The sequence below is a fragment of the Cetorhinus maximus genome, chromosome 3 (assembly GCF_964194155.1).
Source record: "Cetorhinus maximus chromosome 3, sCetMax3.hap1.1, whole genome shotgun sequence".
In the NCBI taxonomy this organism is placed as follows: domain Eukaryota; kingdom Metazoa; phylum Chordata; class Chondrichthyes; order Lamniformes; family Cetorhinidae; genus Cetorhinus; species Cetorhinus maximus.
The window spans coordinates 162,616,969-162,643,090 of record NC_135881.1 but is presented as its reverse complement, the minus strand read 5'-3'; the positions used below and the strand labels follow the sequence as shown (position 1 = coordinate 162,643,090).

The 26,122-nt window shown below is 41.0% G+C and overlaps 1 protein-coding gene across 1 annotated transcript; it reads left to right on the top strand.

The window, feature by feature from the left end:
- Nucleotides 1-1,695: 1,695 nt before the first annotated feature.
- On the top strand, nucleotides 1,696-25,625 carry smim13 (small integral membrane protein 13). Its single transcript, XM_078539179.1, has 2 exons — nucleotides 1,696-2,308; nucleotides 21,319-25,625. The coding sequence occupies exons 1-2, from the start codon at nucleotides 2,233-2,235 to the stop codon at nucleotides 21,510-21,512; spliced, it is 270 nt and encodes an 89-aa protein (XP_078395305.1). The 5' UTR covers nucleotides 1,696-2,232; the 3' UTR covers nucleotides 21,513-25,625.
- The last annotated feature ends 497 nt before the right edge of the window (nucleotides 25,626-26,122 follow it).

Here is a 26,122-nt window from a genome sequence, read left to right as displayed (position 1 = left end):
GTGACCTTCAGAGCCACTGGCATGGGGTGTCCACCCACACAGTCAGAGCTGATCTCAGACCCAATCATCTGGCAATGGAGGTCACGGTTCAGCATTGCACCTTGGACATATTGAGGTAGCTGCATCGCTGCCTGTAAACCCTGGCAGCAGGATAGTGGCATCTTCTGCAGCCCCTTCCACCTGGACTACCTGCTGGCCTTGCACCGCTTGTGCCTGCGCCTCTCCTTCCACAGGTCCCTCCCCTGGAAGCTGCATTGGGACATCCAGCCTCTTCCTTCTGCCCCTCCCTGTCTCCTCAGAGGAGGTGCCACCAGCAGAGACCACAATCCCCATTACCAGGGTAAAAGGCTATCTGATACCTGGAAGGGTCCTCACGGTCTGAATCCTCAGGGGGCCTGGCAGATAGCAATGAGTCCTGAAATGAGGCCTGGAAATGCTAAGAATGAAGCCCAGAACAGAGATGAAGCTGCCAAGTACCAAAAAGCAACCCGATGCAAACTATCTCCAAAACTGCTCACTACTCATGCTGGCAATGCTGCTGACCCTTTTTCTCCCGCCTTCGGATGAGGTTTGTAAAAATGTCGGCTGGCCACCTGCCCGTTATGCCCTTGCGATGAGCAGAAAATCGCAAGGGCAAGGAAAAATCACAGTCAGTTGGACTGTTAAGAGCCTTAAGTGGCCTGTTAATTAACGGCGAGCACCACTCCAGCACCCGCGCACACCTGCCAAGCGAAATATCGTGCAGTATTTTACTCCCGTTCGGGTCAGGCGTGCGTCCGCCCGCGGAACGAAAAATTATGCCCATAATTTTAAAATTAGCATGACGTCATTTAAGAGTGAAATCAGGAAATATATCTTCACTTGAAGTTTAGTGGAAATCTGGAATGCTCTCACCTAAAAGGCTGTGGATGCTGAGACAATTGAAATTTTCAAGACTGGCATCAATAAATTACTTAGGTAAAGGCATCAAGGTATATAGACCAAAGGCAGCTAAGATGATTTGAGGTAGTGCTACCATGAATTAATTGAACAGCAGAAGATATTTGAGGAATTACATTCCATAGAATATACAGCATTGAAACAGGCCATTCAGCCCAACTAATCTGGAACTGGAAAACATGATCCACACAAGCTCCTCTGACCAACCATCATCTCACCCTCATGGCCCACTCATTTTCCTGTGAGACACCCCAAGAACAGTGAAAAGGACTATATAAATGCAAGTTCTTCGTGTGTTAAGAATTCATACTAGTGAGAATGTTATTAGATTTGATATTTTCCAGAAACACAAGAGTGTAAACATTACGTTATATGAATAGTCACTGTACAGCCCACTGTTAACAAAAAGATCCATAAGTTTGGCTGTGCTGAAGAAGAATATACACCTGAAGCAAAATAGCCTGCCTTTTAACTTTTCTGATGTAGAATGACCTGTTTGTATTGCCAGCACTTTCTTTTGTCGTTTTAGGTTTCCAGCATTTGCAGCTTTTCTTCGTTTTTATCCCTAATTTAGCCCAGATTGAGCGAGATATGCAGCAAGTTTACCATATTTTTCAAAGACTGAACAGTAGCTTCAGCCAATCAACTGGTAATCCTAGACTTGCTGGCACTCACCTCTCTATACTCTGTTGCTAGGACATTCTCCACGAATCTGCTGGAAAAACGCTTGTGCTGCTGACATCACTTAGCAACCGGACAACATTGAAAAACCAGATCATAGAAAGAAGACCATATTTAAAGACGTCAGTTGAACATTCCAGCACTGAGTAAACAAGTGCTTTTTGTAAACTGGGGCCGAAAAATCAAACCATTTGTAAATTTAAATAATTCTGAATTTAAGGATTAGCTCTTTTTTTTGGTGCTTAGTGAATCAACCGGATTTGGCGCCGTCCTTGACCCCAGGAAGGGTTGCATGCTGGGAGTTGTAGTCTGGGCTTTGCCCGGCTTGGCCCGGGAACCGCGCTGTCGCCGCAGCTCTAAAACTACAACTACCGGCGTTCCTCAGGGCGGCGCAGGCGCAGAGCGTCTGTCAATGTGATTGCAAAGATTGCGGAAAACTGTAATCGGTGTGCCCCAATCGTAGGGGCTAGTGTTATTGTTGGTAGAGTGTTGTGGGTCGGCAGTAAGATCGGTCTGGCTTCTTGCCACCGTGAAGCCGATGTTGGGCCTAGTGGTATTGCTGAGTGAGTCCTGCAGCTGCCACTGACACCGATACCCGCCTCCAGGCGCGCGATGTTACAGAGCATCGGTCTGACCCTGCTGGTCTTGATCGCCACTCTCTTATGCGTCCTCTTGTTTATGCTTTTCGGTGAGTAAGAATCCTGCGGGGAACAAATAACATCGGCAGGTGATAGACAGCGTGGGCTTTAGGCACCTACGGTGCAGCTGCTCCGGGCAGTAATGCTTCACTTCGTAAATCCTGAGGCAAATTCTTCAAAATCAATATATTTTCTGTAAAAAGAAAAGTCGAGTTGCTTTTTTTCCCCCAAATACAAAGCAATATATAGATTAATAGTTGGTTTACAAACTTCAATTATGGCTTATTTCTCTGATATCTCTGATAGTTAGGAGTGCTTTACAAAAATATATTTGAAAATGCTTTACAATTTTTTTTCAATCCTACTTGGTACCTGGGGATGTTCATGGCCCCATCTGAGGTGGAGGGGTCCAGTGCCACATTTTCTTCTCAGGCCAGTAAACCTGCAGCAAAAGAACTCAGGTCTCTCAGCTGTTGAATGTCGGGCAGGTAAAGGAGAGGGATCATCATCATCATATTAATGCATTCAAATATATCAATTTGTTAGATCGATGTATCTTTTGTGCTTAAGTGAGTTGAGCTATAAATATCAATTTTTAATGTCTCTGTGAGCCCTGGGGTTAGCTATCACTGTACCTGTATCTTAGTGTTGTTTATTAATATGTTTCTCTATATGTGTATATATCTGTTTATTAGCTTATAAGTTGTGTTGATAATAAATGTATTTATTTGTGTGTTGTGGTCAGTGCATTTCTGTGCCTCTCTGTCAGTTAAGTGTAATTGTATGACATTTAATTCCCTAATCATTTCCAGTTTAAACATTTCTTATGGTTTGTGCACTGTCCTAATTGCCGTCTTTTCTTTTCAATATCTCTGGGCTAATGAAGGCCCCCACCAGACTATATTTGGTGCCCTTGCCACCCTCAGCGTTTCTTCCAGTTGGTGTTCAATATGGAGGAGCACTGATTCATCAGTAGTAGATAGTAATCTGCAAGTGATTTCATTGCCCATGTTTGACCTGATGCCATGTGACTTCATTGGGTCTGGAGTCACTGTTGAGGACTCCCAGGGAAACTCCCCCCTGTGGTCATATACTACTGTGTGGTCATCTCTGCTGGGTCTGTCCTGCTGGTAGGACAGGAATGGTGATGGTGATGGTGGAATCTGGGACAATGGTTGTAAGGTATGATTCTACGAGTTCTGTGTGTATAACTGTGTCAGGCTGTTGCTTGATTAGTCTGTGGGGCACAACTCCCAATTTTGATGCAAGACATGTTTGTAGGCAGGACCTTGCAGGGTCAACAGGCCTGGGTGTGTTGTGGTCATTTCTGGTGCCTACTTTGATGCTGGATGGTCCATCTGATTTTATGCCCCTTCAACTTTTCTGTAATGGTTTGGTGCAACTGAGTGGCTTGCTAGTCCATTTAAGAGGACAGTTAGGAGGCAATCACATTGCTGTGGATCTGGAGTCACGTATAGGCTAGACCAGGTAAGGATGGCAGATTTCCTTCCCTAAAGGGCATTAGTGACCAGACCAGGTCACTAATGAAGATAGTTTCATGGCACCATTACTAAGACTAGCTTTCAATTCCAGATTTTTATTAATTCATTGAATTCATTAATTTCCGTGGTGGGATTTGAACTTGTGTTCTCAGAGTATTAGTTTGGGCCTCTGGACTACTAGTCCAGTGGCATTGCTGCCTCCCCTCACCATCTCTCCTAGTGTAAGGTAAAAGGAGATGAGACAAGTAAAGAAATAAATGATGGGTCTAGAGTAGGTATAAATGGAAGTAGCAAAATCATCACCAACAGCTGCCTGTGAAAAAAAATGGGAGCAGAGGTTATGATCTTGTTGAACACACTCTTGAGTCCTGAAGATTGTAAAGTGCCTAATTAAAAGATTATGTGCTGTTTTTCAAGCTTCATTGGAACAATATAGGAGACCAAGGACAGAGAGGTCAAAATAGGAGTGGAGCAGAGAATTAAAATGACAGGCATTTTCCACAAATTCATCACCAACCTCCACTTGTTGTCCTCAGTATAGAGGAGACTACATTGTTAGCAGCAAATACAGTATAGTAAATTGAAAGAAGTACAAGTAAATTGTTGTTTCATCTGGAAGGAGTGTTTGGGACCCTGGACATTGAGAAGGGTGGAGATAAAAGGGCAGGTGTTGCATCTCCTGTGCTTGCATGTGAATGTGTTGAAGGAAGGGGAGAGGTTCTGGGGATGATAGAAGAGTGGACCAGAATGTTGTAGAGGGAACAGTCCTTTCAGACTGCTGACACGCAGGGGAGGCAAGGATGCGTTTCATGGTGGTATCATATTGGAGATGGCAGAAATGGTAAAGGATGAATGTGGAGGCTGGTGGGTCGGAAACTGTGGACAAGGGGAACCCTATTGTGATTCTGAGAGGGGTGGGAACAGAAGTGCAGGAAAGGGAATGAACACAATTGAGGACCCTGTAAACTACCGTGAAGGGGAATCCTTAGTTGAGGAAAATGGAACATATATTGAAAACACTGGTATGGAATGGCGAGTCAGAATACATGAGACAGAGAAACTGGGAAAATGGAAGAAACGGGATGGAAGGAAGCAAGTGCAGTAAAGGTAGCTGTGGGCTTGTATAGATATTGGTTGATAGCCTATCCTTAGAAATGGAGACAGAAGTCAAAGAAAGGAAAGGAAGAGTCAAAGATGAGCCATGTGAAGGTGAGCAAAGGGTGGAAATTAGAAGCAACGTTGATGAAATTTTCCGTTGTTGGACAAGAGGGCAATGGCATTGATACATTCATCAGTGTACTGGAAAAAGAAGTGATGGAAGGGGCCTAATTAACACCTTTTATTTAGACCAAATGAGTAAAGTGAAAGGAGTTGTTCAATGTGAGGCAGTGGAGGGTGGGGACTGGTTGGTCCCTCCATTCAAGGAGGGAACGCTCGGGCCATCCTGGTCAGGGGTGGAGGTCTAAAGGGGTGAGACAGCCATGGTGAAAGGGAGATGGTTAGGGCCAAGAAACTGAAAATTGTTAAAATGGCGGAGAGCATGGGAAGAATCTCCGAGGTAGTTATGAAGAGACAGAAATAAATCAGTTCTTTTAGAAGGAGAACAGGCTGAAATGATGGGTGTACCAGTGCAGTCCTGTTTGGGGAATCTTGGGAAGGAAGTAGAAGCAGACTGCGTGGTAGCAGGAACTGAGGTTGGAGCCCTGGAAGGAAGATCCCCAATGGCAGCTAGGCCACTGACAGTTTTGGAAACAATAACTTGATGTTTGGTGAAGAGGCCATGGTCCGGGGAGAGATAGGAGGAAGTGCTTAAAAAGTTGAGAGAGGTCAGTTTGCCAAAGATCAACATCATCCTCGTCAGCAAGTTTAGTGACAAGTTAAGATTGGACTGAGAGAATGGAGCACTGCAAGTTTGCATAGAGATAGGCTGGAATGAGTGAGGAGAGCAGAGAAATGAATGGCTAATGTCATGCTGGCTGTTCCTGATGAAAATATTTAGGCAGGATAAGAGGCCATAGGGAGGGCTCCTGGTGGAATGAGAATTCTGAAAATGAAAGAAAGAAAGACTCCAGACCAAAGAAGTGGGCACCGAGGTGAAGGTGACGAAGAAGAGGCGCATGATGTCCTCAAAATTCAGGAAGGTGAGGGTGGAAGGGGAAGAAGCTGAGGCCTTTGCTGAAGATTTCAGATTTCCAGCATCTGCAGTATTTGTGTGATTGATAGATCTATCTATATATAATATACACACAGACTTATTTATTCCTCTGCTATATCACTATGTTTCTGTCTTCTGAATTGTGTATATCAACAACTTGAATTTAAATAGCATGTTTAATTTTAAAAAATGCTTCAAGGAAATGTAATAAAAAAGTGAACAACAGCCAAAAGAAATAGTAAGAAATGAAAAGCTTGGGGAAAGTGGTGGGTTTGAAAGAGGATCTTAAAGGAAGAGAGGGAGGTAGAAAGGCAGAGGTTTTGAAAAGGAGATAATTTCAAAGCTTGAGGCATAGGCAACTAAAGACATGGCCACTAATGGTGGGAGATAAACAAAGATTCTAGAACTGTAGGAAAGCAGAATTCCTGAAGAGCTCTGAGGTTGGCAAAGTTACAAAGGTAGGAATGGGTGAAGCCGCAAAACAATTTGAACACCAGGATGAGAATTTTTAATTTGAGGTGTTGAGAGTCGATGTAGGTCAGTAAAGAACAAGAGTAACGGATGTGTGGATAAGGCAGCAGAGTTTCGAGTGGATAAGGCAGCAGAGTTTCGAATGAACTGAAGTTGAAGGTTAGGAGGCTTCCTAAGGGAGCACTGGAATAGTTGCATCTGCAGGTAATGAAGACATGGATCAGGTTTACACCTGGATTGGGATTTCAATAACAGAGCGTTCATCATTCAACCACAATTAAATATGCAAAAATGAAGGAAGGAGAAAGTGATTGTACTTTCTGATTCAGAGGATGGGATATCTATTCATTTTTTAACTTGAAGTGAAAATATATGGTTGAAGACTATATAGATTGTAGACTGTGTTAAACTGAAACCATTTATTTCTTTGAGAACTAGATACAGGATGCAACAAAGATGGTGGAGGGGTCAAAAGAAATGATAGAGAGACAGAGCTGGGCCATCATATATGTGGCAGTTGATCTCATGTCTACAAATGATATTACTAAGCATGTGGAGGAAGAAGCCAAGGATAGATCCTTCGAGGACTCTGGAGGCAGTGATACTTAGGTGGGTAGAGAAGCTAATAGAAGTGATGCTCTGGCTGTTACCTAATAGGTAAAAGTGGAACCAATTGAGAATAGCCCTACAGAGCTGAAAGAAGGGTTTGGAGGAAAATGTTGTGGGAAAGGTTGCAGGATGTTTAAGGAGGCCAAGGAAGGCTAATGCACCATGGTCACAGTCACATTGGATATCATTCATGACTTTGGTTAACAAAAACAGAATTACCTGGAAAAACTCAGCAAGTCTGGCAGCATCGGCGGAGAAGAAATCAGTTAACGTTTCGAGTCCTCATGACCCTTCAACAGAACTAAGTAAAAATAGGAAAGGGGTGAAATATAAGCTGGTTTAGGGTGGGTGGGGGGCGTTGTTGGGACAAGCAGCCAGTGATAGGAGGAGATAACCAAAAGATGTCACAGACAAAAGGACAAAGAGGTGTTGAAGGTGGTGATATTATCTAAGGAATGTGCTAATTAAGAGTAGGAAGCAGAACAAACAAGATAGCCCTAGTGGGGGTGGGGTGAAGGAATACTAAAAAGGCTAAAAGGTAGAGATAAACAATGGGTGGAAATACATTTAAAAATAATGGAGGGGAAGAGACACATTGAGGGTGTGGTGTGAGCAGTTAATCAAAAGATGTCACAGACAAAAGGGTCAAAGAGGTGTAGAAGGTGGTGGTCTTTGTCTGAGAAAAGTGCTAATTAAGAATGGAAAACAGGATATTCAAAGTACAGCTCTAGTGGGGGTGGGGTGGAAAGACTAAAGGTTTTAGTTTTAGATTTAAAAATAATGGAAATAGGTGGGGAAAGAAGAATCTATATAAATTATTGAAAAAAAAAGCGGGTGGGGGGGGAAAAGAAACGGGGTGGGGATGGGGGGAGGGGGAGTTTAAGATCTAAAGTTGTTGAATTCAATATTCAGCCCAGAGGGCTGTAAAGTGCCTAGTCGGAAGATGAGGTGCTGTTCCTCCAGTTTGCGTTGGGCTTCACTGGAACAATGCAGCAAGCCAAGGACAGACATGTTGGCAAGAGGAGACCGCATTGGGAGCAACGAATGCAGTAGACTAAGTTAGGGGAAATGCAAGTGAAATGCTGCTTCACTTGAAAGGAGTGTTTGGGCCCTTGGACGATGAGGAGAGAGGAAGTGAAGGGGCAGGTTTGGAGAGACCAAACGCAAACTGGGCGACCGTTTTGCGGAACACCTGCGGTCTGTCCGCAAGAAAGACCCAAACCTCCCTGTCGCTTGCCATTTTAACACTCCACCCTGTTCTCTTGCCAACATGTCTGTCCTTGGCTTGCTGCATTGTTCCAGTGAAGCCCAACGCAAACTGGAGGAACAGCACCTCATCTTCCGACTAGGCACTTTACAGCCCTCTGGGCTGAATATTGAATTCAACAACTTTAGATCTTAAACTCCCCCTCCCCCCATCCCCACCCTGTTTCTTTTCCCCCCCCACCCGCTTTTTTTTTCAATAATTTATATAGATTCTTCTTTCCCCACCTATTTCCATTATTTTTAAATCTAAAACTAAAACCTTTAGTCTTTCCACCCCACCCCCACTAGAGCTGTACTTTGAATATCCTGTTTTCCATTCTTAATTAGCACTTTTCTCAGACAAAGACCACCACCTTCAACACCTCTTTGACCCTTTTGTCTGTGACATCTTTTGATTAACTGCTCACACCACACCCTCAATGTGTCTCTTCCCCTCCATTATTTTTAAATGTATTTCCACCCATTGTTTATCTCTACCTTTTAGCCTTTTTAGTATTCCTTCACCCCACCCCCACTAGGGCTATCTTGTTTGTTCTGCTTCCTACTCTTAATTAGCACATTCCTTAGATAATATCACCACCTTCAACACCTCTTTGTCCTTTTGTCTGTGACATCTTTTGGTTATCTCCTCCTATCACTGGCTGCTTGTCCCAACAACGCCCCCCACCCACCCTAAACCAGCTTATATTTCACCCCTTTCCTATTTTTACTTAGTTCTGTTGAAGGGTCATGAGGACTCGAAACGTTAACTGATTTCTTCTCCGCCGATGCTGCCAGACTTGCTGAGTTTTTCCAGGTAATTCTGTTTTTGTTTTGGATTTCCAGCATCCGCAGTAGCTTGTAGCTTTTTGTTTTTATGACTTTGGTTAAGGCTGTTTTGGTTATGTAGCAGGAGACATTGAAAAGATTTAAACAGAGAGTACTGGGAAAGATGAACATGGATTTGGGAGGTGAAAACATGTTTAGGGACTTTAGCAAGGAAAAGAGATTGGATGTGGGTGATAGTTTGCAAGGAATGAGGTGTCATTGATGGAGAGGAAAAAATTTACAATGCTAACTGGCAAGGGATGGCCAACAATTGGGATCAAAGGGAATAGGAGATTTATTTCAATCTATATATGGATGCCCTGTGGCATTGTTTAAGATTAAACATACAAAATGATTTTAGTTTGTCTGTTTTAATTGTTATTTTGAGCCTATTCTTTGTGGGTCTTCTGTTTTTGCAGCTCTGCTGTTTGTGTTTATATTGTCGTCTCCTCCATGTTTCCCTCCCCCCTCGCACTTTACTATGCCTTCATTTACCTATTATTATGAAGCTCTGTTGCAGTTGAAAATTGTCCATGTGTGGGTTGTTAAGTTTGCTGGAAATCATGCAAGTGGCTTAAGTGGATGGGGAGTGACAGAGGTCTGGCAGGCCAATGTGAAAGTGAGCAGGTTATGAGTTGAGTTTATAAGACGTGACCAACAAGAGGGAAATGGGTGCAGTGGAGAACGGTGGAGCCGCCATAGAAGCGGGCAAGTTGAGATCTCTGCTTCTGAGAAGAGACTGGGACATTGTCAAGCACTGCAGGACAGGATATGGTGAAATAAAAGCAGGCCAAAAGGCAGAAGAATGAGGTTGAGAGCTATGTGTGTGCAAAGACACTGAGACGGTAGTGAGCCCTAAACAACCAAAAATCCAGGGCGGGAGAGCATGGGCAAGATGATAAAAAGCGTAAGCAACTAAATAAGTTAAATTAAATAATGTAAAATACAAAATAAAAATGAAAAGAAACTTGTAGTTTAAAACTTGCCTACATAAAAGCATGCAAGCAATGGATTTTGAAAAAACTCTTCAAAAACTTGATGTAGGAAGCCATCTAATGGTCAGAGCATACAGTTACTTTCATGAGATTCACATTTGAAAATTCAATAGGAAATGTGGACTTAGAAAAAAATGAATTGCATTTATATAATGCCTTTCATCAGCCAGGATGAAAGCCAATTAAGTGCTTTTGAAGTCACTATTGTAATGTAGGAAATATGGCAGTCAATTTATGCACAGCAAGGTCCCATACACAGCAAGTACCCACAAACCTCAATGTAATACTGATCAGATGATCTATATTTAGATGTTGTTTGGAGGATAAATATTAGGAATGTATAATACGAGAAATTGACAAGCCAAAGTGACAACAGGAAGCATTGTTTATAGACAGGAAATGGGTGCAGACATACGAGTTTTTTTGTGCATTAGATATTTGCCTGATTACATCTATATGTTACCTTATTTGTACCTTATTTGTCTATTGATAGCTGTTCTGAAATCTTACTCAACATTACTCTGTGAGAATTGGAGGATATGCTGTTTGATTAAAAATAGGGACGCATTATGTTTTGGGGTTTTATCCTAGATTATTTTAGCTCCTGTATTTTAGACCACTTTCATGACTGAGTCCAAACTCTCCACACCTTTCAGAAAGTCTACCCCTACCTCAGATAAGCATTTGGTAACATGCATGGATAATGCAACAGGAAATACTGTCTGGGGATTGCTTTTAGCTGTTGTACATTCTTAGTCCACTCTGCAAAAGAAATAGATCACAGAATCAGACTTTATTTTAAGTTTCAAATATCAGGTAGATTTTTTGTACAAAAGGTGAAGCAACACAGAAGTAAAACTCCCAGATGCCATTATATATTTGGTAAACAATCTTCCTTTATCTCCTTGATAGGAAAAGCTAATAGATTAAAACTCTAAGGAATAAGTTATTTGTAAATTACTATTAAGGAACATGCAATGATCTTTTCATTAAATTTCTTACTATTCTGGTAAATCAAACTGGGATATTTGTTTCAAACTGATCCTTTCAAACTTTACTCCCCAAAAATATTTTTAGATTTGAATGAAACAACTTTTTTTACATTTTGCAATTTTGAATATCCCACTGTTCTGATATAAAAAGAGAGAAAGCTAAGTACAGGCTAAATTCGATTATACAACGTTATTTACTTATAATCGATTTCTCTCTCCAGCCTGTAATTAGCAAAACTTGTAATGTTTCTTTACAAGTTTTTTCCATGACTGGATCTAAAAGGACAGGTATTAATTCTAATAATTGTATGTTGAGGAAGAATGAGTCTGAAGCTAGCCTGTATCTTAAAACAGGATTATTTCCAAGACAACAAAGCAAAATCACAGACTCTCCCAATTCCTGCCAGGCACTGAGTGAACTGGTTACATACTCTTACAAGGATTCCTTAATCCTTCCCCAGTTGGGACAGAGTGTTTTATTACCAATTTAAGGCATGCATTTCATTGCAACATAAATTCAACATTAACAGATTCCCTTTGTTTTGAAAACTGCATTTAATTTTCAGAGAAATAAAAAAACTGAAGACAGAAAAATTTCCAAAACAAACACTCACATCCTGAGTTGTCCTTCTTCCAATACCCCCAATTTTTACTGCAAACATTCCTTTTAGTGAAACAGTCTGATAACTGATGACTTGTATCAACTCACTGGAGCTTAGAGATTTCCTTTCTCTCCACCATTTGTTTTAGACTTGCAGTATCAATTTTATGATTTTTCTTTGCTTACAATCTTTGTGGAATGTATGTTATGCCAAAGGGATCGATTGTCAATATAACACTCTACTTCCTTCATCATTTCTCCCATATAGTATTTCCCCTAACGTTTGAGAAAAAAATGCCATAACAACCACCTCTGCTATTGCGAGTGTTTCTGCAGCCAGGGTGCTTTTTACTACTTGCCTTATTTTCTTGGCTTCCCAAGCCAAAGAACAACCCTTTCTATTTTCAACCACAAGAAATATTATAAAACCTACTGCACTCAGAAACCCATCAAAAAAGTTTGCGTAAGAGGCATGAACACTCACAATTTTATATTCTTAGGGTCACCCAAAGATGGAAACTTGAGTAAACATATCTCCATCTTTAAATGTTTTGTTCACCCATAAGATATCCTGGACCTTGGGATATTTCATTGCAGTATTCAGCTCAAGAACATCAGAACTTGCATCCGGCCTTGTCTGAGTGCTCAGCCAGTTTAATTGCCCAACTAAACTTCACAGCTGCTCTATCTCATTCTTGGAAGCGCAGCATCTTTTTTGCGAAGACTTAGCCTGACTGACTGCAATAGGGCTAACACTTTCTAAATACGATTGCTGATGCAAAGTAACCTCAGACCTATACTGTTTTATTTCTAATCCAATATATTTAAAGGCCTCATTAGCCTAACTCCCAACTTTAGAGTCTGTCCTAATCTTGTCAATAACTCTTTTTTGAAACTCACTAGTGCCATCCCACAGGAAGTCAACATGCATTAAGATGTTGCCTGCCAGTTTCCCAACATGGTACCAGTAAAACATGGCAGTATCTGCCTTCAGTTGAAGACAACCAACTTTAACAACACCAATTGAACTGAAAAGTACCACACTCTAGAAGCATTGTTTAAACCATATGCGCACTTATTCAATTTCCAAAGTTTTCCCTCCACCTCTGGCGTCTCCTTAGGAAGTTTGAGAAACACTTCCCTCTGGAGGTGATCCCTTGCAGAATTGCAGCTTTTATATCTATCGACTTACAATCCCATGAAAATGTTGCCAAAAGGACCAAAAAAAAATTTTCAAAATTACCTTCCCTGCTGTTGGCAAGTTCACTCAGATTTCTTTATCTGTTAAGCATCCTTCAAATTCCCGGGCCACTAACCTAGCCTTGGCCTTATTAGTGCCATCTGGTGGGATCTTTTCCATTCAGACCCACCTATGTGATAACGCTGGCTGACCCCTATTTGGGACTTCTGAATACATACCAAACTCCCTCCAACTGTCCAACTCCCTCTTTTTAGCCTCCCATATGGCTTTATCCCATAACATGTCAGCTGTTTCAAAAACCTCTCGGTCATGGGGACTCCTGCTTCTGCTACGTTGTCGTAATGATTCAGCATTCTCCACTGTACTATGTCATCTAGTCAGGCTGCGACCCTTACTTGCCTGCTTAAGTCTTTCCAGGCTCCTACTATTAGACCCCCTGCTTACCCCATTAGAGGCTCTATCCACTGTACCTGAATGCTTCCTCACCTATGATTCATCACCCGACCCATCATTGTAACTTGGGCTACACTTCCTTATTTTCCATTCTTGTACTCCATTTTCCCAGTCCATGGCCTTCACTGCTTGTCCAAAATCCTGGAAATTCAGCCAATTCTTATATTTTCCAGTAGATTTTCCTGCCCATCCCATTTTTGTTGCATTCCTCCTGTTATCCGATCCTTCCGGACGATACAATACCCGGGAACACAGTTTGGGCAGTTGACCTCTGGACAAAATAGCCCCTTCCTGTTTATCACAATCCAATTTTCTACCGATATTTAACTCCTGATCCATTGCATCTTGTCCCTCTGACTCTGCCCTACAATTGAGTATTCGATGCACATAGTGCTTCATCATCTTCTATCACATTGTCAGTATTTGCAAATTCATAATTCATTCCAACGACCCATGAAAAATTGACTTTTATTGTTTGATTCCCATGTTGAATAATCACAGTTTTCCCTACACGCCTTATAACTTAGCCTGGGCCATTCCATTCCCTTTGCCCCTCACTCTTATAGTACACCAGATCACCTGACATAACTTCTACCTTAGAAGGTCTTATGTGGTGTCACAATGCTCTTCTAATTCTTTTGGAAACCTCTGCCTGATGAAAGCTTTCTTGTCTGCATGCAGGGCATTTAAGTGGGCAGAACAAACAGAGCTAATGGTAGTTCCTTCAAGAGCAGACGAAAGCATCCAATAGCACTGAAAGCAACTTGGGATTCCTCCAGTACACCAACTGGTATGGGCTATACCCCCCTCAACCATTTGTAAAGAGGTTTTGTATGCACTGCCCATGCCAACACCATTTGCAATTTCAGTCTGGTTGATCGGCCAGTATTTTATGCCACATGTTGTCTATCACTGCATGATCGCTCAACTACAAACCATTGCTGAACGGGCTCTCGGCCACAGTATGCACAACTATGGTATTCAAATTTTCACACATCCAAAAATTCCTCATTTGCAAATTCCCCTCCATTATCAGTCAGGAATGTCATTGGTGTTCCTAATCTGATACCCATCCACTTCTCCATGACCTTATCGAAAATGGTCTGTTTGTCCTTAGCATGTATTACTGCAGATATGGTGACCAGATTTAGCCTATCTACAAAGTGTAGCAAAAAAGAAAACCCCGATCCTTGTCCCATACTTTTAAGCCCACTGCCACTGCATCGTTAAATTCTCTGGCCAGTGGCGGACACACAACAGGATGTGGCAGTGTCCTTTGATATTTAACACAAATGGCACATTGAGCTGTGACTTGCTTAATAAGGTTGTTGTGTTCTTTATCAACCACTCCAGCATCCCGCAGTAGAGCTTTCAGGTTTTGTGGCACTGGATGTGCAAATTGTCTATGCAACTTCCAAATAACCTTTTTGTCCACCAAACTTTTATCCCGAGAAGTTAACAAGACTGCCTGAACTTTTTGACAAAAATGCTTTGCCTCCTAAATGGCAGGCAGTAATGGCCTGACCGAGTACAATGTAGATCCACAGTTTTCTTGAACGCAATCGCTTTGCCATTCATCAGTGCTTTTTCTCAATCAAAGATCTGCTTAACAATAGAGGTATCTCACCAGAGACCACATCAGTACTGATGAAGAGACTGATCCCAGTTATCCTACGAGGGAGATATACTGTTTAGGAAGACAACCCCAAACCTTCCATACTCCTACCCATCAGCCGATCTGCCTCAACGAGAGACTCCAGGTAGTAGTTAAGCCAATTCACCCCACACACCGTGGAAGTGCAACCACTATCTAAAACTGCGCAGTTGAATGAATCAGCCATCAACATACTCATCACTGGATTCAAACTCCCAGTGACCAACACAATTCCTTTATGGCAGTTACCATCATCATTTTCAGCCTCGGAATTATCTGTCTCATGCTTTATTTTAAAAACACGATTCTTTCACTACGTAATGATACTTAGAATCACACCATTTAACTATTTCCCATTCATTCTCGGGTTCAAGCGCCTACGGTTGCCGTCCCAGACCTGCTTTTTGTCTCGACTCTCAAATTGGCTATGAGTACCACCATCTTCAGACTGCCTAGCAGGAACCCCATCTTTGTACGGAATCTGAGTTTAATATTTTGTCGATCTCTAAGTTCGGCCAACGTAGAATTCTCCATCCTTTGCTTTACCACCGAGTTGCCCGTATTTGATGGGAAAGTAGCTGGAAATGACTGTTTAGCCAAAATTTTTTTTTTAGCCGCCATTTGGTCTAGGAGAGAGTCTTTCCCATGGAATTGAATCCACGTCAATACCAAAAGTCTGTCAACATGAGAAATGCATGCACAATCGAGTAAATTAAATGCCAATACAGACTCCAAGATTTCAAGGTTAAACATTTTAAATCTCTTTTACCACTGATCAAAGCCCTTAATATATTCCTACATGGACTGATCATCTGTTTTCTTAAATCTATCAAAGGCTGACCATGCTCCATATGCTTCCAACAAATCATCCTTTTAGTAAAACTTATCGAAAAACTCTAATAGAAAGGCCAATCCCTCTTCGGTGTCCAAGCCATCCATGTCCAATTTGGAAAATACTTCACTCCTAATCTTACTTTTTTCTGGCAGTGACAAAGCAATATCTTTCTTCTTTTGAGGCAACAAAGTAACCTGCATCCACATTTCAACTTCATTTTTCCATTGCTGATATGGTTCTGCCTCTGAAAAAAATCAGCTGATAGCCAAAGCCTGAGATTTTGCAACATCCTTCTGCCATTCTGTAGCTGAGTTTGTCAGCAGCAGTTTGCTTCTTTTTTTCCCCCAAGGATAGAGACGAAAACTTCTTATTCAGCAACCAATCACCAAAGCTTAAGTTCACCCTCTACTACCATTTTAATTCCAATAATTTTATGTTGAGGACGAATGAGTCTGAAGCTAGCCTGTACCTTTACAACAGGTTTACTTCCAAGACAGCAGACTCTCCCTATTCCTCCCAGGCACTGAGTGAACTGGTTTATATATTCTTTTAATGATTCCCTAATCCTTCCCCAATTGAGACGGTTGTGCTTAATTACCAATTTAAAGCATGTATTTCATTGCAACACAAATTTGACATTAACATTATTTTTGTCAGCGTTATTAACAAAGCGTGATAGAAAAAGTATTTTAAATATTACACAGATATCACTCCAAAATCATTTTTTCTTCCCTTCTTCTTTAAATTAATCTTAATGTGACAGAAATTCTGTAATCGCACTTTTTCGAAGTTAATGTAACCTTGGTAGAAAAAAAGTAGAAATCTGCTTTTGAAAATAAACCACAGGTTCAATGCTATGGTTCAAATAGACATTGAATGTTTTCTGCGATAATAGGGGACTGTACGCTATTTAAAGTTTGCAACTATGTATGAAATAACATGCACGTTATAATTACTGAGCTGCCCTTGTACAGCCTAATCCTGGATTGCAGGCTAAATGCACACTATGGGCTGTTCTCTCAGCTAATAGAATAGGTAAGTATTATGATTCAATAATCTTTCTATAGGTGCATATTATTAAAAAAAGACTTGCATTTATATAATGCCTTTAATAATCTCAGGACATCTCAAAGCACTTCACACTCAATGAAATACTTTTGAAGTGTAGTCACTGTTATAATAGAACATGAAAATATTTATGGCACAGAAAGGAGCCATTCAATCCATCATTTTGGAAACATGGCAGCCAATTTGTACACAGGAAGTACCCACAAATAGCAGCCAATTTGTGCACAGCAAGCACCCACAAATAGCCATGTGATAATGACCAAATTAACTACAGGATAAATATTCACTAGGACTGGCTATAACTCTTCTTCTAAGTAGTGTCATGGGATCTTTTACATACACTTGAGAGAGCAGACTGGACCTTGGTTCAATAGCTCAACCAGAAGACAGCATCTCCAGTAGTTCAGCACTCCTACAGTACTGAGTGTCAGCTGCAAAAGAACTATCCTGTATTGATTAAAATCTGATTTCCTTTAACCTTTGTAGCATTTTCTTTTCGCTAGTTTAAATGCAGTTAACTTTCAAGTTTATTAGGTTTAGGTACGATGAGACTTATAATCAGCTTATTACACCTGACTGTCTACTGTTCAGAAAATGGGGTCAGAGTTGGGAATTATTCAGATTTAGATTTCTCCCTAGCTTGCTTAGACCAAGACCAATTGTAGGGACCCTACTGCCACACTGGCTGAGTGAGATAAACTAACTGTCCAGATGAGGGTTTCAAATAGGAATCTTCTTGGTCTGCATGACCCATTATCACACTGAGTTGGAGATGTCTTGAAAGTATGATGAATGTTCAATATTTGTAGCATATCATAATGCTGTATAGTTGCCAACATAAATTTTTTGAACAGATGCCCAATTTTTCTGGGCTTTCTTTGGGATTTTTGCACAGTGGGGGAGGTGTGAAGGGTGGTTGGAGTGAGGGGGCAGAAGAACAGTTCGCTTTTTGAGCAGGCTAAGTTGCCCCATGATTCTGTATGGTTCATTTCTTCTGTGCATGCCCCAGATAATCAGCTAGACCACCTAACAAATAGTGTAAATAAGGGTTGATTGGCAACTAAGATTAATTATTCTAACCAGTAACCTTTGGTTGAATGTACAAGCACTAGCAAGGAATAGTTATTAGTGCACAGTTTTTTTTAAATGAGTAGAAGTTTGAATATTGCAGAATGGGGGTTGTTTCTTGGATTTCAAACTGTCTAAGAATAGACCATTGATTGTGGAGGAAAAAAAATAACATTTGAAATTGACAGGACAAGTCCATGGATTCATCCAGCACCCATAGACATTTACACCTGTGAAGAGCTTAAGGACTAATGTCCAGGAAGTTACAACAGAAGCCACATGAGCACCAGAGTTGTAATTGAGCAGGAAATCAGGATACTGAAGGTGCAATTCAATAAAATGGTCAAATCTGGTATTACCTTCAGATTGCAACAGACAGGGTTTCCTTGCACACCATTGTGAAGCAACAAAGAATGGAGCTCCAGGAGGAGCATCTTCAGAGGAGGAGGAGATGGGTTGGGAGGAGAACTGCAGATCTGAGGCATTTGGTTGCATTTCAGTGGTGTGGAATGAAACCAAGACCTGATTTTTGGAGCATCTGGCAGGAGAGGGAATAAAAATACATTTTAAATTTGAAAATATAATGTTGATTGTATCCAAATAAAATGTCTTTTAAATCTGATGACAAACAAAATAGCATACAGTTCCAGGTGAATCAATTACAGCGCTACCTAGTTGCTGAAGTCCTGTAATCAAAGTATGGCAGTCCAATGCTTCCATTGATGAAATGTAATACACTGGGAATCCTACATGTAAATTCAATATTTCCATTGTAAACATTGAGATGAAAAGGGGCTATGTTGTGCACTCTTAGCAAGAACCATCACATAGGCAAAGTTTGCACTTCACTTGCCAGGCAATCTCCAACAAGAGGGAATCTATCCATCTTCCCTTGATGTTCAATGGCACCGCCATCGCTGACTCCCCCAGCATCAAGATCCTGTGGGGTCACCATTGACCAGAAACTTAACTGGATCAGCCATATAACTACTGTAGCTACAAGAGCAGGCCACAGGCTGGGAATTCTGCAGGGAGTGACTGGCCTCTTGACTCCCCAAAAAGCCTGTCCACCATGTACAGGGCACTTCAGGAGTGTGATGGAATTTCTTCCACTTCCTTTGATGAGTGCCACTCTAATAATACTCAAGAAGCTTGACATCATCCAGGACAAAGCAGCCCACTTGATTGGTACCCCATCTACCACCTATAAACATTCACACCCTCCACCACCAGCTCACAGTGGCAGCAGTGTGTACCATCTACAAGATGCACTGCAACAACTCACCAAGACTGCTTCGATAGCACCTTCCAAACCCACAACCTCTACCTAGAAGAAAAGGCTAGTATGTGCAGCACCATCTCAAGTTCCCCTCCTGTCACACACCATTCTGACTTGGAAATATATCACTTGTTCCTTCATTGTTGCTTGGTCAAAATGCTGGAACTCCTTTCCCAAAAGCACAGTGGGTGTACCTACATCATATGGACTGCAGCGGTTCAAAGGACAGCTCGCCATCACCTTCTCAAGTGCACTTAGGGATGGGCAGTAATCGCTGGCCTTGGCATTGATGCTCACATCCCATGAGTGAGAACCAGTGAGTATCATATGCATAACAACTTAAAGCTGGAAACACAACTGTGGTAGGTCAGTTAAGGTAGCAGGAATCAGTCAAGCCTGGCAAAATTGCTAAGTATTAAGTATGTCTGCCATTAATTATGACCTAACTGTAGTAAAGTTTTTAAATTGCTTCCTATCAATTGGTAGAAGACCACACATTACCCTTTACAGCCTAGCTTTTATTTGGAGTAATTTATTTACTCCTGACCTTGCATGAAATCAGCCTAGTAAATACTTCACATGGAATCTAATTGTTCAGTGCATGTACATGTCATCATGCCTAGAATGCACTTTCTGTAACTCAAGATAACCAAAGGAAATTCTCATTTTTATTTCTTTTAAAAGGGGCAGACAGTCCACAACAGTAAATACCAAACTTCCGAATTTTCACTTTTCATCCCCCATGAAGAGTAAGCTCTCCAAAAACCCCAGAGAAGGAGGTCATAGAGAGTGTTTTGATAGGGAATTGGAAGAGCAGGTGCCATTTGTCAGTTTATGATGATGTTCTGCTTCTCATACTTCTGATCATCTGCATCCTGATTAATTGTCAGCAAACAATATTGTGAAATTCTTATCTCACCCTGATTGAAAATAGCACTTGAACTCTGCCCCCTCTCCCATTTTAACTTCTCACCTCATTTTAACTGGTGATATAATACTAAATTATTGGAGTAGTAAGCCAGAGAAGGTGACATGAAATCCCACCATAGCAGTTCAGAATTTGAAATCAGGTTCAAAGGAAATCTGGAAATAAAAAGCAGGTATCAGTAGATGTGATAGATTGTTCTAAAAATCCAACTGGTTCACCGATGCCTTTTAGGAAAGGAAGCTTCTCATGCTTGATGGGTCTGGTCTATGAGAGACTCCACCAAAGTGGTTCACTTTTAACTACTCTATGAAGTGGTCTTGTAAGTCATTCAGTTGTATTAAACTGCTGCCAGCGGTTTAGGAAGATCAACCCACCACCTCCATGGGCCAGCTAAGGAAGGACTTTAAATGCTTGCTAGCTATACCCACATCCGAAGAATGAATTTTTTTAAAAATGACAATCTTGCTGACTGATGTGTCAGGATACATTGCCCTTCGACTGAAGAGCCAGCGGATCCACATCTTGCTGATCGTGATTTCTGCTACAACAGTGACTGTCAGTCCACCATGAGGAGTGTGGTAACTATTGTTCTTTCTATGATGAAACTTGTGTTTTAATTGGCTGGTTTATAGGCATTGTCCCAAAATTCTACCAGGCTGCCCAAAATGTGGAATGTGTCTGAGTGTGGATAGAGGGGTGTGATCATCCACTTTGAACTAATACTTTGGCGGGGTGTAGATAGCTCTGAGTAAATTCACAATTTCAGCCAGTCGGGATGCAAATTGGAGAACAGGACAATTTTTGCCAATGTCAAGTGCCTTCCAATAGCAAATATGAGGGTTGAGGGTACCTTAAAGATTCCCAGGCAAGTGCCCCATTAATAGTTCACTAGGGAATAGGGTTCAAAGATGAAATTAACTTGTTGTTTCCAAGAGCAGACAGAAATAGGCGAACAGCCTCCTGTGAACTTGAATCATATACTGAAGGCAGTTGTACATTGTCATGCTTTACCCAGTCTTTAAGACATCAATAACATCTCTAGTTATCCTATAGTTCTGCTGCAATTGGGTTACAAACACATATTCTGTAAATGCAGCTTGTGTTATAAATCATAAGTATTCTGAGTTGTTGGATCTCACTGTCTTGATTAATCAGTGGTTTTTGATTGCTTTGCAGGTTGGTATGTGGTATGGCAGCTGTTTCTGTCCAAGTTTAAATTCCTTCGTGAACTTGTAGGTGACACCAGCTCACTGCAGGGAGATACTGAACCATCAGAGACTGAAACCATAGGGGACTTGCCACCCATACCTCTACGCCACAGACCCAAATCAGCACGTGTACGGAGGGCACCAATCGAAGGAACAACATAGAGAACCAAATCGGAACTTTGCTCCGTTTATTTGAAATAATTCATCGGCTTTTAAGCTCCATTACAGTCTATGATTGACATGCTGTGCTTTATAATTTAATGATTGACTTGCTAAAACTACATTCTCTTGGAATTGAAGAAATTTAAAGCTTTTGGGTCTCACAGAAATGCATGGAGCTAATTTAATTTACCAGTGTTGCATCATCTAATTTTCTCGCAGTGCTGAGAAAATCAATTTGCTTATGAGTTGGCAAGTCACTTGGTCCTAGATTACTTAGGTGCTTGAGTCCTGGATCAAATAGCACTACCAAGTGTAATCTAAGTTTTATTGAATATGTTTCTGGTTTGTAAATTACTGAATTACTGAACTAAGTAATAAGTTTATGATATGAAGTAACACTTTTCAATATGTATATTATTTGAATCTTGCTTTAGGTGCTTCCAATTTTTAAAAAACTTTTCACATAATTATGAAGAAACACATTGAACATGTTTACATTATAGGTATTCCATTTTCTACTGCATCTTTCCTGCTTTAACATGTCAATAGAAACAACCTGACCTGCTTTCATATAGATTAACAATATAAGAGCTACAAACCTTTTGGGATGGGATTTCAACTTCTACTACCCTGTAGCTGACATACTGACATTTATTAGATTCCCTCCTTGTTTCATCAGTTACACTATGGCTATTTTTTATAGATTTCTGAAATTTTTGTAATGTTCGCCCATTTTTGGCAAACCTTGCCCCCACACCCACCCCCCTCTCCCCCCACACCCGTTTCTTGTAAATTGTACAGGGGATTTCTTAACATATTTATGCAGATTGAGGCTGATTTATTTGCGTATTGCTTCCTTTGGGCATCGCAGTGGGTTGAGACACTGTCATTTTCACCTTTTGAGAGCAAGGTTCAAATTGCAGCCAGCGTGGTAGGGCGACAGTAACAAAGGTCCTAAGTGAAAAAAATGCTTGCCAGTTCCCGGGAACAAGGCTGACAACAGGAATAACTGTTGTGGAAAATAGAAACATTTTCAACTCTGGTGGAAGGGTGATCTTTTGAGGTTGATTCACACTATTAAAGCAGAGTGGCAGGAGTTTTGCTTAGCATTAGGCTGTGCAGTACTGACTTAGAAATGTTTGGTGCTAATTCTGGGTGCCTATAATGGAAAATTTCCATTTCACAGCACTGAATGCAGAGATTCACTTTTCCCCCCACCCAATGAAAAATAATAATGTTGGAACTACCCTTATTTATCGTAAACCACTGTGTTCCTTCCAGTCATGGTTATGGTATTGACCAGGCTGCTCTCATGAACCTGTGCATGAAAATAGCATTTTAGGAGTTCATCTGAAAATTAAGGAATAAGAAGTGGGATGAGGTAAGTGGGAGTGGGTAAAGAACTGAGATTGTTGATTTTGAAATGGGAAAAACAGGCAAGTCTTGCTTAGAGTTGATTTTTCCAGTGAGTTTGCAGCAGTTAGTTTCAGAGTTTCAGTTTGTAATTGTCCTTTGGAGCCAGGCTGTATTGGGTGGCTTTTTTGTTTTTATTCCATATACTGTATAGTCTTTTAATACATCAGCAAATTACCTCTCTGAAGCATCATGGCAGGAAAATATTTGTTTTATTTCTTGAATGGACTACACCAAAAAATAGTGTTGACTTATGTGGCATTTTAATTTTATTCTATCACTAGAAGAACATTGTTGTTACATGGTATCTCAGATGATATTGCCAAAATGTAATTGTAAAGACTTAACGATAACAAAAGTGGGCTTTAATGATGTACATATGTGATCAAATGCTACTTATGTCTTTAGGCATGTTGACTTATGTCACACATATAATAAATACATGGTCTCGATTGATCATGTTTAACTAACTAACAATGATCAGGCACGTGTCTTTGATATCAAATGTATTTGTGACAACGTGCTTTCCCTCTTCAGTCACCTCAACCTCTCTGTGGCCATTGACACGATCAATCACTCCATCCACCTATACCAGTTATTTTCTGTACATTGTTTTCTGCATCGTATCAGGGTCCCACTTGCCACCATTCTAACACAGCTAGTACTTCATCTCCAATGGATCCTGCTCCATCAGCTCTCATCCATGGTCTATCTCTCTTGTACCATCATATCAAGATTCCATTCCTACAATCCCAAAACTAATGGTTCCCCCCATTTCTGTATCATCCCTCGCTTGTCTAAAGATCAGTACCCTGTCACCTTCTGTCTTTCATTTTAGATGGTGGCATTATTTATAAGCAGTGGATCGGCTCTCATATGTAAAAAGAGGACATCCAACTTTGCCTTCCTCCTGCAGTCCTTAACCCCACATCTGTCATTGTGGTGTTTGAAATCAAGTGCTCAATTAGCCAAAATTTTCAACAGCGGCATTACAGTTATGAAGGCCTTGATAGAATGAATAGGGAACAACCATCATGTCTCATTGTGGAGACAGTAACAACGGTTATCAATTGGAATCATCACTAATAGTTTAAGGAAAGAGCTCCAGAGAAATTTATTTCTGCAGAAGATTGTTGGAGTGTGAAATATTTTGCTGCAGTGTAATTTGAAGCAGAAACCATTGCATAAGACATTTGAAGAGGAAAAATACAGAGCAGGGCAGTGGAATTACTTTGTTTTGCTGCTGTACAGAGCTGGGAAGGACCCCAAATGACTTTCTATTGTGCTGTAAACATCTGTTCCTCTTCAGTTTAAACTTCCAGCCCAACATCCAGGCCCTTTACCAACCCAGCCTGCTTTTACATTTACAACATCTTTGGCCTACTTCCCTAGCTCAAGTGCACCATCACTGAAACCAATCTCCAGATTATTGTAACCTTTCAGCTCGCTTTATTTAAACCTGCCACATTCCAATCACTTCTGCCTTTGTCAACATACACTCATGATTTGGCCTTCTTTCGACTTTAGTTTCAAAAGATATTTGGCCCAATATTTCCTGGGAGAATGTGGAGAAGTGCAGTAGCATGGCAGAAACCTGGCAAGGCCAGGGATGCGGATGGCTTGCTCAATTTAATGGAACGACCTCCATTATAATTATTTTCTTCCATGCCCCTCCTAGCACTCAGCCAAATTGACAGGCTGGCCATGCCAGGTAGGAAAACCAAAGGCAGAAGGCTTTAGCCGGCTACTCTTGTTGGGGGACAGAATGAGGGAGTGGAGCTGTGGGTGGGTGGAAAGTCGCAAGTTCAGGGGAATTAGAGATCAGGCCTTGAAGGGGGGTCTGCGATCAGAGCAGTAGGGAGAAAGAGGCCTTGACTGACCAAGGGGAGGCCAAACACTTCCCTGAGAGGACAGGGGAGATATCCTAGTCCACAGACAGTGCTGTAAAAGGCATTCACCTTTGCTGAGCTGACAGCTCCTATCTCCTGAGCCCTAGGAAACCTAGGAGGCTCCTGTTAAATTTAAAGTGGGTGCTCAATTGCATGATGAGAACCTGATTAGATATGTTAATGAATTGACTAGCCTCTCACATATGCAGTGGGTGGAGTGCATGTTTCTTGCTTTAAAGTTTTTAATCCCCTTTTCCCATTCATTTTGGAGTGGAGAGTGTGGTGGGTTCATATCAAGGCCATTGTGTCAATAATTTTAAAGGAGAGAAGCTGCTCCTCATCTTGCCGACCCTGAATCTGTAGTATCAAATAGGCTACCTCAAACTTCGTAATAGGTAGGTGCTTGTTCTTTCATGGTAATAACTTTATATTCAAAGTACATTTGTCATAAATACAGGGCAATATGCCACTCTTTGTTTTAGATTAAAATATGAAGGTTATGATTTAAAAATGAATAGGTTGTTATAGATTTAATGTTTCAGGTTAATTTTGAACCTTAGTTTGCATCCCTTTTATGTTTAAGTTATTAGAATGCAAGTTGGACTGTTTATTTGACTGTAGAAATGCTTTCACAGTGTGAGTACATTAGATTGTATGGTCATGCTCACATACAGTATTATAGACAAGAGATAAGTGCTGCTTTCACTTAACAGTGCAGTTGAGTGTTATTAATACCCTTAATATGTTTTCTGGTTCTTAAACTGACTGCTGTGATTGAAACAATGGAATAAAATTAAAAGTGAGAACATCACTGTGGTTCTGCAAGTTTTTATTAGTGCCTGCCTTTAACCTTTCTTTTTCCTTCCTTATTCCTCCAACATTCTTTCTCCATTCCCTGGGATGAATCTAAATAATTGAGGTAGTGCAACATTTCTTGTTTCACATTTAACCCGTGCATGTACCCTTTGGCATAATCCTGGTCAGCAATGATCTGTCTTCCGTCTCATCGCAAGCCTCCTGTCGCATCACTCCCAGAGTGTCTGCAGCTTTATAAATCATGCATAATACTTTAACAATTAGTTAATTAACGACTATCTGTTAAATTAACTACACTGATGTGCTCATAAGTCTGGCTCAGAAGAGAGGTAGGAAAAGCAACCACTATTGATCAGGAATCAGCAAATTGCACAACAACAATGAAACGAATTGTTAATATTTTTTACTTTTCTGTACTGGCTGTGTTTTTTATCTAGCCAAACATACACACTTAAAAGAAAGCATTTTTAATGAGCACAAAAAGTCACAAGA